The 15,737-nt window shown below is 35.6% G+C and overlaps 1 protein-coding gene across 1 annotated transcript in view; it reads right to left on the bottom strand.

Moving 5' to 3' along the window:
• The window catches only part of LOC140061022 (uncharacterized), a 34,556-nt gene that overhangs the window by 16,486 nt on the left and 2,333 nt on the right, over window positions 1–15,737 (bottom strand). Inside the window, exons 2-17 of the mRNA XM_072107420.1 lie at window positions 11,968–14,526; window positions 11,586–11,736; window positions 11,330–11,480; window positions 10,418–10,629; window positions 9,063–9,600; window positions 8,250–8,393; window positions 7,976–8,145; window positions 7,058–7,427; window positions 6,485–6,670; window positions 5,382–5,531; window positions 4,760–4,931; window positions 3,590–4,144; window positions 2,469–3,308; window positions 2,022–2,287; window positions 957–1,175; window positions 157–268 (exon numbers count right to left, since the gene is read on the bottom strand). Coding sequence (XP_071963521.1) covers window positions 157–268; window positions 957–1,175; window positions 2,022–2,287; window positions 2,469–3,308; window positions 3,590–4,144; window positions 4,760–4,931; window positions 5,382–5,531; window positions 6,485–6,670; window positions 7,058–7,427; window positions 7,976–8,145; window positions 8,250–8,393; window positions 9,063–9,600; window positions 10,418–10,629; window positions 11,330–11,480; window positions 11,586–11,736; window positions 11,968–14,510 — 6,779 coding nt within the window. The 5' untranslated portion in view covers window positions 14,511–14,526. The remainder of the gene's footprint in view (window positions 1–156; window positions 269–956; window positions 1,176–2,021; window positions 2,288–2,468; window positions 3,309–3,589; window positions 4,145–4,759; window positions 4,932–5,381; window positions 5,532–6,484; window positions 6,671–7,057; window positions 7,428–7,975; window positions 8,146–8,249; window positions 8,394–9,062; window positions 9,601–10,417; window positions 10,630–11,329; window positions 11,481–11,585; window positions 11,737–11,967; window positions 14,527–15,737) is intronic.

Raw genomic sequence — 15,737 nt, forward strand, 5'->3', positions numbered from 1 at the left:
ATGTCCATATATGGGCACTTCACAATTTTTTGTCACATAAAGTTTGATAGTGGAGACAGAGTTTAATACCTACAAATTACATTAACTAAAATGTAAAATCTGGCCACAGAACTAAGATTTATTGAATTTTCTGTCATAAAGAATCTTTTTACATACCGTCGACATCGGCAAAGCTGTTTCTTACGTATTATAAAGACAATGATAGTAACAATGATGACAGCTGTAACTCCCGACACAGCCACGGCAACAATGAAACCAGCATTCATACCTGTCACAAATAAAACATACATTTAAATCAATATGTATAGAACTAGGAAGTCCTTTGTTGTAAATAGCATTCATATGTATAATTGAAATGTTCGACGATAACTCTATACTGTTTTAACAGTATTTTTAACATTGGCCTAGCATTTGTGCAATTTGATGTATTTTTCTTGTCTTAATTATGCCAAGAAAAATGAATTTCCATTTTAAGTGGACCAATACAATTTCTTGCATGTTGAATTTTATAAAACAATAATTTAAAGCCTTGTCTCCACTATCAAACTTTATGTGTTAAAAAAAAATGTGATGTGCCCATATATGGACATAATGATGTCATATCACTACCATATTTAAGCATATCAGACTTTTTTTGTCAAACTAGTTTGACTTTGATAGTGTAGACAGAGCTTTACAATTATGCTGCATTTTACACAAAAAATATTGCAATTAGTGGCACTGTGGTATGGTGATTGAAATGCTTGCTTGCGTATCTCAGGGTCCTAGGTGCCAATCTGGGTTTTTTGACAGCCAATATACAGCACACTACCTAAGCCTCTTACAACACTTCGTTTAGAAAGCATGGGTTTTTCCCATCCTGTAATTGGCAATGTTTGGATGGTGGAGAAAAATGGAGATTTTTCCGAAAAAAGTATGGCAAAAAAAAAATTTGTTGAAAATAAATCAAGGATTACCAGATTCACTTTGTTGTTTACTTGGCAATGATGTCTCGTCATCTGGGACGCATCCTGCGATGCAACTCGTATCAACGCTGAAGTTCATTGAAGCTACGATGACGGACGGCGTGTCTTTAATATAATCCTGGTAACTTGTGAACAGTTTGTCGGCCTGAGTCTGGTTGAGCGCCGACATGTCTGTTTGAAATACTACACTTCCTTTTAAGATTTTACTTCCTATAAAAGAAAGATAATGCGCTGCACATTATTACCCCGGTCATTTTATAGACCAAACTTGTATAGAAATCCCGTCTCCATGTATGGAAACATATTCCCATAATAAGATAGTAATCAGCGCAAAGTTGTGTCTTGATCTAACTGGTACCCACATTCTGGGTGGAGAGAAGAAAAGTGTCTTGTCTAAGGATACAAGCAAGAGTTGGATTCGAACTACGATCTCACGATCAGTAATCCAAGCGTCACACACCCTCACCTCTATGGTATACGTTCTATATGTATATATCTTTTTTTATTATTTTTTTAGACAAAACTTTATGGTAAAACAAATCATATTTAAAAAGTTGTGATACACTTGAAGAGAAAACAATGAGTCATAAAATATTGATTAGAAAAAAATATTGAAAATTTAATAATTGACAAATCTGAATAATAGAGGACTCCCGCAAGGACTTAACGCAACGCAAGTGAATTGACCAATCACAAGCGATGGCTTATTCGCTTGTGATTGCTAACTGTCTATAACTTTGCTTGTCATTGGTTAAAACGCTTGCGTTGCGTTTACGTCCTTGTGTTACGTTCTAGTGGGAACCAAGCTTAATAGGGTGTTGCAGTAGGTCTAATTTTAGGTTGGTGTCAAATCTAACCGTGCCAAAAGGTGAGGATTTGAACACAGGCCTTGGCAGTCAACCACCAAGAAACCACTACCTTTTTCTGTACATCTTGGCCAGTGTGTGTATGTGTGATAAGACTTATGTGTGAGATAGGCTTGACCGGGTTAGGAGCTAAACCACTACAGTATGTTTACTGCACAATCTTCACCAGTGTGTTTGTGATAAGACTTACGTGTGAGATATGCTGGACTAAATCCACATTGGCATCTACTCTCAATGCCTTTGACAACAGCAGCTTGCAGGGCAGACAACAAAAAGTCATCTCCTTTCCACTTCTCATACTCGGCACTGAACAGCCTCATCTGGATGGTCTTAAGGAATGACTTATCTGGACAAATGTTTTCTGCTCTAGGTGTCATGGCAGACATCATGAAGGAGTTGGTGGACTTTGTCTGGCAGCAAGCACATCGGCTGATTGATACCTGATATGGCAGGAGCCTAGAATAAAAATTTAAAGAGGTTTTTTAATGAATTTTAACAATAAGATGAAATGAAGAAACCTTCATGCATAGACAGAATAACAATTAACAATTACTTACTGAATTTTAAACAATAAGACAAAATGAACAAACATTCATTCAAAATAAAAAAGACAGAATAAAAATTAACCATTTCTTACTGATTATTCTCATAGAAAATTCCTTGATTTGACGTAAGCTCCTGAACAACATTAGAAGTTACATCAGGTGATGATGTATTATAAGTGGTGTATATTAGAGCATCTTGTAGATTCTCTGTGGTAACTATTCCACCAATAGGGAACTGTTCCTCTGTCCCAATATACAGTGCCACGGCAGACACCTCACTGTGTATCAACTCCTCAGCCTCGGATGCAATGACAAAATCTGGCTTCATACTTTGTTCACCTATTACGAAATATCCGTCCTTTCCTATCATGTTTTTACCAAGACTCGTCCGATAGTATATTCGTGTACCCATCCTGAAGATTTCGTAAAACACTATTACAAAGCTTTCTAAATAATGGTTGGGGTCTCCTTTTAGCTCGACAAACTGCGGACCTTTGTCTGCTGAACTGCTTGGGTTGATCTCGTTTATAATAATCTTTGATTGTCGTGGTTTGGTAGCTTGGTTGCTAGATCGACCATTACAACTATTAGGTTGTTTAGGAGTTGGTTTACCTAATCCAAACGCTACGCTACTCTGTATGTCTTGATTAAAACATCGACTCATGCTTTCATCCCCCTCCATGAAAGTGGGATCTTCCATGACCTCAGCTTGACCTGGAAGCAGAGTGATCAAAAGTGGTAAGTTTATTTCTTCATTTGTTGAGTAGACTAACACATCTTCAAGATGCGTTCTTGTGGGGAAAATAGAGCTAAAATTACGATGGTCTCCTCTATAGAGGGCAACTGCACCTGGTCCATTCTGTAAAAAGCCTACGTTTCCAGTGTCTATGTCCACATTTTCTAAGCCAGAACCAATCAAAAAGTATCCATTACTGAAAAAAAGTTAAAAAAAAACATTATTTTACAGCCAATAAAAAAAATATATTGTACTACTTTAAGATGTAGAATGTGTTAATATAACTTGACAAATAAAAATGATAATTTATGATTATAATGATAATAGTGGGATATAGCAGAACCTCTATTAAGGTGAGACCTTCAGGACCCAACAAAGTGTCCCCTTAATAGAGGCTGAAGTGTTAAAATATGAATTTTCCCTTGTTTATTTCACCAAAAAACGTCCAATTAGGGATTTTAATGATAATTTTTATACCTGTCTGTTCTGTAATTTTGAAGTGGTATAGTATTAACACTTTGACTGGAACCACCACCAAATATCACAACTACTAGTGAATCCAACGATGCGTACCCACGTCCGCCATCGTACAGCTCGATAAAATCTGCATTATCGTTACCCGGTTCATCTGTATTAACCTCATTTATCAAGATTTTCGTTAACGTACAATTGTTAAACGCTCCTGGAGTCGGTTGCGAGTTTAAGAAAGCTGAAAACATGATGGGAAGGTTACTCAGACATCGTGACATCGATTCTTCTCCAGCGTTGTGTTTATCGTTCTCGTTTACAATGATCTGACCCGGAGCTATCATATCCAACAAAGTCCTATCGTTCAAATCGTTTGTGCCGTAAATCAACGCATCAACGATATTTTCCTTGGAGATTGGTGACCCACGAGGGAACTGTTGAGCCGTTCCGTGGTACAGTACAACTGCGTCTGGTCCGTTTTGAACAAAGTGTGTCGACACTACCATATTTGGTACGGGTACAATGTTTGCGCTTCCGATTACAAAGTAGCCATTACGATTAGTTCTGAAATAAAGATATTTCATAAAATAACATAATTGTAATGAAAGTAACAACTGTACATTACAATGGAATACCTCACAAGTCTTATAAAAAAACTTTTAAATAATATTATTAATAGTAAAATTTCATATAAAGTCAGTGCATTCTTATGCTAAGTAACTTATTTCTTTATCTCTGTGGCCAAAAGGTTAAATAAAGTGTTAATTTCCTACCACACATTCCTGCATTGATTTATACCTCTTTGAATAAAGTTACATGGGGGGGGGGGGGGGGGGACACCTTCTGGATCCAACAAAGTGTCCACTGAACTGCTGTAGTGTTAAAACGTTTCCCCTCATTCATTTTACAAGTGTCCCCTTAATAGGGGAAACTCTCCTGGGTATTAACACCCCTATTAAGGGGACACCTTCAGGATAGAACATAATTTTCTTGCTCCCTAAATAGGGGTTTACAGAAAAGTGTCCATTAATATAGGTGTCTTAAAAACGGAGTTCTACAGTATGAGAAGTATTGCATAATTATGCTTTCTAAACTGTTATGAGACTTGGTTAATCTTCTATGACAGAGGCAGGATTTGAATCAACGACCACAGTATTCAAAGCATGCTAAAGGACTTACTTTTGTCCTGTAAGATCCACTTCAAAGTAAGACCTGTCGTCATTGGTGCCATCAAAGAACACCAGCATCAGACCATCCAGTTTGGTCCTGCCTACTCCAAAGTCGTACAACTCGATGTATTCATGCGTGTCTGATTCTGCGTTATCGACGTTCAATTCATTTATGACGATAGCTGTAAAATAAAGTTATTAATCATGTTAAATAGAAATGTTTGTGGTAGAGGCCCAATAGATGAATGACTGGCTTCTCACCATTGGATTTTGGTCACAATAAGGTAAACTTTGTGTGTCCTTGAGTTTTTGTTGCCTTGTTCTTTGGATGGGATATTAAATGTTGTTGGTTGTGTGTGTATTATGTACATATACAGTCAACTCTCCCAATACCGGACACCTTTGGGCTGGCTAAATATCTCTGGTTTTCTGGAAAGTCTGGTATTCAGTTGTTTATGTTAAAAATGAATTTGGGACCTTTTGGACTGAAAGTTTCCGGATTTGAGAGTTCGGTATTGGGAGAGTTGAATATATAATATTAAAAACTGTTGTGTTGTTCTGGGCCTATAAGTTATACTCCTTCACAAGCATATTAATTCATATTTTATTAGTAATTTTATTGTTTTTCTGACCTGGATAAATATCTGTGTTTGCCTTGCATTTGTTGTCTCTGTTCGGGGACGGCTTCGAAGTCACAAACGCATTCTGGTGACGTTTATCTTTTCCATAGCAACGACTTACTGTCTTGTTGTTTGCTTCGTTAAGTAGAATAATAGACTGACCTTAATTAGATTAGGTGAAAGTAATAAAATATGTTAAAAGCTTTTAAGCAATTAAATAATTAATTCATTAAAAATAATTAATAAAACATTAATTCAATATTATGAATAGGTAATAATAGTTAATCATTCAGTCTGTAAATCAGCCTTGTACATGACCAAATATGAAAACTACAAAGAGAGAGTCCAGAGGCGAAGGTACGACATTGTGAATAGCAAATTGCAATGCATCAAAGTAGGTACGTCTGAGCCAGAGATTTGGCACTTATCTGGTTGTGAAAAACAGACTTTAATTAATTCATGGTCTGGTTAACAACATTCTTGTCTAAACAAAATTAGTGTGTGAAAGAATGTGAAAAGATATTAGTCAAGTACTTGGGCTTTAATCTAACCCCTAGCCATCAGTGCAAGCTCAGTGGTGTAGAGATATGAGCACCCGGCTAGTGATCTGGAGGTTGTGGGTTCGAGTCCCACCAAAGAATTACTTGCCAATTTATACTTAGTATATAAAGTACAAAAATGACACAAAGCTACTCCACAGTAGTTAAAGATGTATTGAAAGATTGAACATGAAAAATGAATATTAATAAAATCAGATTTTGAATTGGCCATTTTGTAGTTTAACAAAGTTAATCCCATCTGTAGAAAAAAAAAACCCTGAAAAAATAATGTTTTCACTTATAAATGATTAAATTCAACCAAAAACCCATTGGCTGGCAGCCAATTTGACTATCTTTTACTTTAAATTACAGTTTTTCAGATAAATTCTTTTTTTTTAAATCAAATTTTTGGTACAAATGAATAAATATTATGGGACATTTAAATGACATATTCAACAAAAAAATTAAATTTTTTCAGGGAGACAATATATCTTTAAATACAATTATCCTAAAGAGATATTGGCATTGTATTCCTTATGTTTCTATCCTAGCCCTTAGAGAGGCGCACAAACATACCTGGCACAAGCTCGTCCACAAGTGTACTAGGATCATCTTCCCAAAAGGTGTACACCACTGTGTCTATCAAACTGGTAGTAGTAAGGGTCTGACCATGAAGGAAGGCACCAGAGGGCGCTCTGTAGATAGTCACTGCAGCTGGACCCATTTGAAGGAAACCGCCCTCACCGGAATCAATGAAATAATCTTTGGATAAACGGAAAAAAATAGTATGATTGTATTTGCAATAAAATAAATTAATTTATTGAAAAAAAGCTATATATTCATAATTAATATCATTACAGTATCATGGATATTTAGGGGACATTTTCCCATGAAAGGAACAAGGAGTATTTGTTTTAACACAGGCAACCTCTATTCAAGGGACACCTAAATGTTAATCCAGAAATATGGGTTTTATTGTAGTTGATTAAATGCATACAGTACAATCAGGGGACAACAACTAATATTAAGAAGAGTAGTATATGTTTGAACACAGGCAACCTCTATTCAAGAGACAATTAATTGTTAATCCAGAATTTCGGTTTTAGTTGATTACATGCATAGTAATAGGAATAATATATTGCCTCTTACCTGCAATACTTTTATCATTACTTAACAAAAAGTACCCATCATCATTTGTGCTATACCCTGCAAGGTCATATGCACTATAAACTCTATTCTGGTCATTGCCACTGTACAACACAACAGATGTACCAGTTAAGTCCATGTACTCCCCATTTGAACTCCTGAGTTCAATGTAGTCAATGCCTGGCTGCTGGTACCAGAAACTTCCCGGGACTACTTTAATCTCGTTGATGAGGATATCGTCTGTTTGTATGGGACAAGCGTTTAGGGACTCTGGAGACGGATCTGAGACCACAAACGGCGTTGGAGAGTTTAGTTTAAGAGAAAAACATCTGCTTAGAGACTGCCCTGAGCTTTGCAGAATAGATGATGGAATCTGCAGAATTAAAAAAAAAATTAAAAATTACTATTTGCATATCATATTTAAATAAAAAAATTCATATTAAGAAAAAAAGTTTGGTACAGTCCAAGGGTGTCAAGGTTCAGGGTCACACATTATGAGCAAAAAAAAAAATGTCTTTTTTAAGTCAATGAATTTGCTTAAGTCATTTTTCAAAATACTTGTACATATGACAAAGTCACTTGTTTAAAAAAACTTTCTTGATAAATAAAAGTTTTTCATTTGTAAAAAACTTATACTAAATGTAAAGATTAAAAAATGCCCAACATTTTAGTGAATTGTGTGAATATATAATTGCAGTTACAAGCCTCCTTGGACACCTCTATTCAGGGGACACCTCTAAGGAAACTAATTTTCTGTGAAATAAGCATACGTTTTAACACTGCTGACAAACCCTATTCAGGGGACCTATTAAGGGGACACCATGTTTGGTCCGGTAGCTGTCCCCTTAATAAGGGTTCAACTCTAAATAAGCCATTGATGTATGTTATTTTAATTAATTAATTTTTTAATTAATAACTTACAGGGGGTAGTACAGAATATAAGTCACTGGTCCATCCTGTCAATGGGATCACATAGTCATTGTATACAACAGAGTCTATCAAACCTTCCGTTCTCGTACGTCCCTCATCGGCGAAGATTTCAAATGCCGCTTTATAGATGGTCACTGCTCCACTCGACGTTCTTATAAAACCTACGATATTAATAACATATTAAAAATATTTTTTTTTTTGGTTTACCAATAACGCAAATTTATACAATAGTATAAATATGGATCTTGCTTTATTTTAAATTTACCTGGAGCTAAAACTAAAGCTGGATACGGTTCAGTGCTTCGTACGCCTACCACTAAGTAACCCTCACTGTCCGTTGAGTAGCCAGCTAAATCTATCGTGAAGTACGAGTGGCCAGATTCACTGAACAAAACAATGAGAAATCCATCTGTAAAGAGTATTGTGTTATGAAATTACTTTAAATATGGCAACTAATCTCAGTAGTCAATTCAAAACACAAACACTTGACCAGGATATAAGAAATTATACGAGTTTTGAGTACTTTTTTGTGAGAATCTTATATTGTTTAATAAACTCTTGGATTAAATACTGTCAAGTGTCAAATTCTCTTATAATCAAATTCCAAATTCTGTTATTATGTTCTCTACCAATAAAAGTAAATGTTTTTTCAAGTTTAGTTATGGCCCTAATCATTTTTCTTATGAAATACCACTTTAATTAAATCAATTTGTTGTACAGTTTTGGAATAAAAATATATCTATTTATCTAAATATAAATACATACACAGTAGGACTATTTTATAGGCAAATTTAACAGAAAAAAAAGTAAAAAATAATAAATAATTGTTTTAAAATGGATGGGAGTACTTATGTGTTCACCATAGGCAATTTTCAAACCCTCTCAGAATAAAAAGTATGCTTTGTCTACATTATCAAACTAGTTTGACAAAAAAGTGTTATGTGCCCAAATATGGTAGTGATATGACATCTTGTCCATATATGGACACATCACATTTTTTTGTCATATAAAGTTTGATAGTGTAGACAGTGCTTAAAGTGTTTTTTCTTCTCTGTTATTTATTTTGTCTATCTCTTACCAAGAGTTGTAGATCCAAATCCTAAATCCCAAATTTCAATGAACTGATCAGCGGCAACCATATTGATTTCGTTAATAACCAAAGTAATGTTGTGTCTTGGCGGACAGTGATTCAGCATCTTCGGGCTCAGTGTCCGCATTATATAAATTGTCTCGTTTGCGTACTCGCATCTGTTTATAGACTCGTCGGATGTACTTTGATCCCATGTTTCCGTTACTACGTGGCTAACCGACGACGAAAAACTAATACTTAACGGCGGGGACCAAGGATGAGGGCCATCTATCTGTTTCTTGAAAATAATCGCATCCACCAATCCCTCGGACGGTGGAGTTTCTTGGAAATGTTCTGAAAATGAGGTACTGTGGAAAAGAGCAATAGCGCCCTCTGAGTTACTCAACTGTGAGAGACCAACGAAAAGGATAACGTCAAATGGTAAAGGAGAGCTGTATTGGGCCAGTATCAAGAGGCCATCTTTGTTAGTGCGCCTTCCTTTGATCATAGAAATTTTATTGAGCTTATTGTCCCCTACATATTCAACCTAAAAAAGAAAATATATATTTAAATCAATCTCAGTTTTGGAATAAAAAATATGTCTATATTTATCAAAATATAAATGCATGCGCAGTAGGCCTATGTTTGAGGCAAATATATCAATAATCGCAAGTCAAAGTTAGTAAGGCCACATACAATAGAAAAATGGATTTTTATTTTAATATGGATTGTTATTTTAATATCAAATCAATCTAATTATGGATTGTTATTTTAATATGGACTAAGATTTTAATATGGATTGAAATTTTAATATGGATTGTTATTTTATTATGGATTGTTATTTTAATATGGATTGATATTTTAATATGGATTGATATTTTAATATCAAATCAATCTTTTAATATGGACTGATATTTTAATATAAAATCAATCTTTTAATATGGATTGACATTTTAATATGGATTGAAATTTTAATATGGATTGACATATTAATATGAATTGACATTTTAATATGGATTGACATTTTAATATCAAATCAATCTTTTAATATGGATTATTATTTTAATATCACATCAATCTTTTAATATGGATTGATATTTATATGGATTGACATTTTAATATGGATTGACATTTTAATACGGATTGATATTTTAATACGGATTGATATTTTAATATGGATTGAAATTTTAATATGGATTGACATTTTAATATGGGTTGACATTTTAATACGGATTGATATTTCAATATGGATTTATAAACTTGATTGAAACAGATTTATTTCCTCAACAAATTAAACTTAATTTTCTTGGTGGTCCCTAGTTCTATTAATAGAACACTTTCATTAAACAATTTCTAAAACTCACCAGAATAAGATCATCAAGAGGGAAGTTTGGTTTTCCTGGCGTTATCAGCTCAACAAAAACGCCAGTGTGACCCTCTGCATGGACGTTGACTTCATTAATGAACACCGGTGGTGGGGGGCATTTATTTGGTTGTCCTGGGGAGGGGTAACCAAGATCAAAAGAGTACTGCTCAAGTGGAAGCTTTGAGTGGCATCGAATGATAGATTCATCTCCTATAGAAAAGTCAAAAGAAAATAAAATGGAAAAATCTTTTTAGAATTAAGATTATGATTCTCCTCTGATAAGAGGTTGAATTATGTACAGTCTGTGTCTTATCTTGGTCATCTTCAATACTATGCAAGACGATAAGGACAGGGGCAGTATAGATCAAATATCACTTGTTGACAATTTTCTTTGTTGTTTCTTTGTCCATTTAATATTTTTGTTAATACTGTTTTAATACTGTACATGGTGTAATTACAAATGTAAACCTGTTCATATACAAGCATGTTTCAATAATTCACTGAGCGTAGGCAGAAACTGCCCAGCCCCCCGCCCCCTACACCCAATTTAAAAATCCTGGATTTGCCACTGTATGTTGTTATAGTGGTACATTTGTTTCTGCAGGACACTTTTCATTTTTTTTTTTTATTCAATTTTAGGCAAATTGCCAAGGATAACCACAAGTGAACTCAATCACTGTCCTTCTCTCAAAGGTGGCTCTCCTGTTCACACGACAAACATAAACACAATTTTTTTAATTAATGAGGAAAAGTGTATACAGTCTTTGGAGTATTACTATATTTTAATCTATGTAGTATGGAACAGTCTGAAATTAAAATATTACAAATAACACAATAGGTTCAAGCAAATGTAAATTAGGATATTGTAACAGAGGTTTGGGGAAAAATAAAAACTTAATATATTCTTTACCTCTGTGATGTCTGGTATCTTCCTTAATTTGTATTTGACCCGGAACTAGAAGTCGCAGTAGCCGTCTATCAACTCGTTGCCGTGTACCATAAACTATCGCATCTATGATATTCGCAGTGGTAGCCTGATCACGGAGCGCGATACTTGAATTCTAAAAATATATGCATAAATATAATAATAATATATATAATATAATTTAGTAGTACAGTACCAACTCATTGTTTTGAGTATGTGTACTGGGTGTGTATTTTCTTACCTTGTATAGACCTACAGCATCTGGGCCATTCTGCAACCATGCCCTATCAGTGACCACAATCTGCGGTTGAGATCCGTTTACTGGTGCACCAATAAGAAAAAAGCCTTTGGAGTCCGTTCGATAACCAGTTAAATCAAACACCTTATACGCTCTGAAAATAATGAGACATATTTCATTTTTTGTTTACTTTTGCAGGGTATTACTATTATTTATAAATTACTTTTGTATTTTTACAGAGGTTGCGGACACTAAAATGTTATGGCGAACCCACTGGCCAATTGTTGTCTAATTAAATGAGACATTTGCATTATTGACATAATTGATCTTTGTATGTTTTAGACATTAATTATTAAATGTTTTATCATATAAATTAACTATTTACCTCTTTCTGTCATTTCCATTAAACAACACCACTTTCAGGCTATCTAAACTAGTATTCGCAAGACCAAGTAGTTCGATGAACTCTTCGTTATCGTGTCCTGGTTGATTCACATTAATCTCATTAATTCGGATGCGGTCCTGATAATGTGGCGTAGTCTCCGACATTGTCTGGCCATTCCTCCTACAGTTGTCGTTCAACTGCCATTTGCTGACAGGACCGTGTCCGAACATCGAATTACTTATACGCTCCGACACATCACACCTAAGTATGCTTTCCGGCTCTGGCGGAACCGTTACCTGATCCTGTCCAGGAGTAAGTTCTTCTATCAGTTCTACATTCACTTCTTCACCGTATACAACAGCGTCAATCCTATTATTAATGTTAGATTGTGTTGAAAGTCTAAAATCTGGAGGGCATAACACTAGACTAACACCTTGTGGAGGGTTCAAGAAGTCATCTCGAAAAAATCGGAAAAATTGAGTTATGTTGCTCCCGACCGAAGACAAAACAAAATATCCATTTCTGTCGGTTGTCGCGCCAGTAAGATCAAAACCATTATTAATATAACCAGGTCGGTACAAAAGTAAATTGATCCCGTCCAATGATTGATAACCGACTCCGCCATCATAAATTTCTACAAATGGATGCGAATCCGCTGTTTGGTATATATTTATTTCGTTTATATACAGCTCTGGTATTTGGCAATTATTCTCCAATCCTGGAGACAAGCTCATTGTTTTAAATGATCGCAACATGACTGGTTTCCATCCTCGACATCTACCAAGAGAAACATCTCCACCCGTGCCCGATGGTGCGCGTAACGGAGTTTGTCCAGGTATCAGTGTCTGCTGCATGTTATTGTTCACGTTCCGAGACCTGCCATAGACAACAGCATCTACCAGATTACATATCGTGACCTCGGACTTTGCGATCAAGACATTTGTGTCTTCATAATAAAGTGCGACGCCATTGATACCCGATTGTAAAAATCTAAACCCGTCAATGACAATATCCGGAGAGAATGTATCACTTGCATGGCCTATCACTAGATACCCGTTAGTTGGTTTATAATCTTCTAAATGGATAGTTCTATATAACGAACCTGAATTGCGTGTGAATATTGCAAGGATATAGTTTTCTAGGTCATTCTGCGTAAAAATTATCTCAATGTATTGTGGGCCATCTGTCCATATATGGAGTTCATTAATAAACGCACCGCCTAGTTTTTGTTTTTGTTCACATGTATTATTTGGTGGGGTAGGTGCTGGAGTAGGAGTAGCCTCTGGTAAAGTACAATTATTTGGCCCACCGGGCGTGGCTGGGGTAAGTTTAAACGGACTTGACTTTCTTACGTCCATCCCTCGGCATCGGCTTACCGATTCATCAAAATCGTAAAAGTCGCGGTCTTCATGTATAGTGCCCTCGCCAGGTGTTAAGACAGTTGATAACGATACCACTCGACCGCCACGTCTATCGTAAACAACGGCATCCACCAGCAGGTCAAGATTACTCGTAGAGCGCATACCGGTACTGATCGCATTCGGATCTCCATAATAAAGTGCTACGCCATCTGGACCACTTTGGAGAAAATTAGCATTAGAATTATTTGGTACAATATAATTTGGCGATGGGCGAATGCGGTGAGAGCCCATCAAAAAATAGCCACGGGCATCGACTGTGTACCCTGTTAAATAAAACAAACGATACAACCTATTATTACGACCATTGAACAATGCAACTGTATAATTATCTAGGTTCACTTGAATGTTACCATTATTATACAATTCGATAAACTCCATATAATCACTTCCAGGATTATCCGCATTTATTTCAGAGATACGCATCGGTGAGGTTGTTGTGATAGGTGCGATTGTTGGTGCGCCATTCTGAAGCGTACTGCTGTTACACGGATTCGGCTGTCCTGGTGTCAGCAGCATTATCGCAAAATGTGACGAATTCCGTACATCTGACCAATCACACCTGCTTATAGACTCATCATCTACTGGCGAAGCAAAAGCGTTTTCATGAACAGCAGTCTGCCCTGGCATGAGAACGTCAAGTAAAGTATGCGAACCTACAAAACCGCCGTCATCATATACAACCGCATCGATAAGCGAATCATTCGTTACACGCATTCCTCGGTATAAATTCACCGACGATGAATTGTATAATGCGACCGCGTCAAGACCGTTTTGGATGATATTACGTGAAATTATCAAGTCCGGTACGGGTCGAACGTTTGCTGATCCCATCACAAAGAACTCCCCAGGGTTGAGCATTCCGCTAAGCGGTTTCACTCTATATGCTCGATTATTGTTACCATTGTACAATACTAAACTATAACTTGAAAGGTTCACAGCTTGCGTTCCATTATTAACAAGTTCTATAAATTCACGGATATCATACAACGGGTTGTCCGCATTGATCTCATTAATAAGAATCTGACTGTTACACTGCAAAGGTAACCATATAAGGAAACACACTGTCATCAAAATGTGTGTGAAACGACCACCATTAACATCTTCACCTCCTAAACAAGCCATCTCATCAAGTTAAAACCTAGTAAAAGACACAAAGAAAATAATCAAACTCTTGAAATTTAACAATAAAAGTCCAAAGAGAAGCCTTGGATTTTATGTTGTTAAGTTGAATAAAGTAAAGAAAGTATGTATTGGCCATAAAACATGAAAATTAGAATAAAGATGAATAAAATCAAACTTCGTCAAAGTTACTTACTGTACAGTATACAGTGAAACACGCCTCAAGGGAACAATATCATGAATGAATTACAATATACGCACAACCAGTTTTTCCAAGAACAGAGAAATACACAAAACTAACATTAAACAACATTTGAGCTAAACATTAAAATGATAAAACCATGCTTTCTTTTTTAATTTAGGTATTAAAGGATCACCTATTATGTATTTGCATGGAGTAAACCTCCATGGTATTTGTAAGCAAAGCTTTTAACAATATTTAATAACAAACTGTATTGATAATAATTAATAGAAACACTGGCCTAAGCCAACATTTTATCTCGTTTGTGAACATTAAAACAAGCAATAAAACAAGCATTTTTAGTGGTAACTTTTCAAGGTGATGCAGCTACCATGGCAACCAATGGGTTAGCTAAAGGATACAGTAGAGAGACAAGGTCACAGTTTGTTAAAACACACTAACAAACTGGTACAGACCTAGATTTATTTGTATCTCTTATTTTATGGTCATTAGTGTGTTTTGAAGACAGCAGCTGTGTCACTGAACATTTCAAGCAAATAATTGGGAGAATTGTGGAAGAAAATAAATCACCGGAGCTTATTTCTATCATTATATTACATGAACCCAGGTGTCATTTTAAACTGAAAGGTGGTAGGGTTGGAACATGAAGTATGAACAGTTTAAAGTCAAAACCTCAGCAACCGTAAACATAGGCATCAGAATGGTCGTTGCTAATAAGCTACCTCTGTATTTATCATTATCATTGGCTTACCAATTCCATCAATCAACCACTCAAGAGTTTAAGGTCCTGTTTCTGCTTCTAAAAAATAACCGGTTAAAAACAGTGTTCGAATAAATTAACCCAAAATTTTTGCCAGCAGAAACAGGATAAATTTTCTATATAACCGGTTAAACGGCAGCCTAAAAATAACGGTTAAAAACACCCAATCATGCAGCAGAAACAGACCTTCATAACCTACTACGATTGTATTGCGATCTTTTGTAGCAATTACAACAGAAATGGTGGTTATATGACCAGACTAAGCTAC

Source organism: Antedon mediterranea, chromosome 10 (genome assembly GCF_964355755.1).
Source record: "Antedon mediterranea chromosome 10, ecAntMedi1.1, whole genome shotgun sequence".
In the NCBI taxonomy this organism is placed as follows: Eukaryota; Metazoa; Echinodermata; class Crinoidea; order Comatulida; family Antedonidae; genus Antedon; species Antedon mediterranea.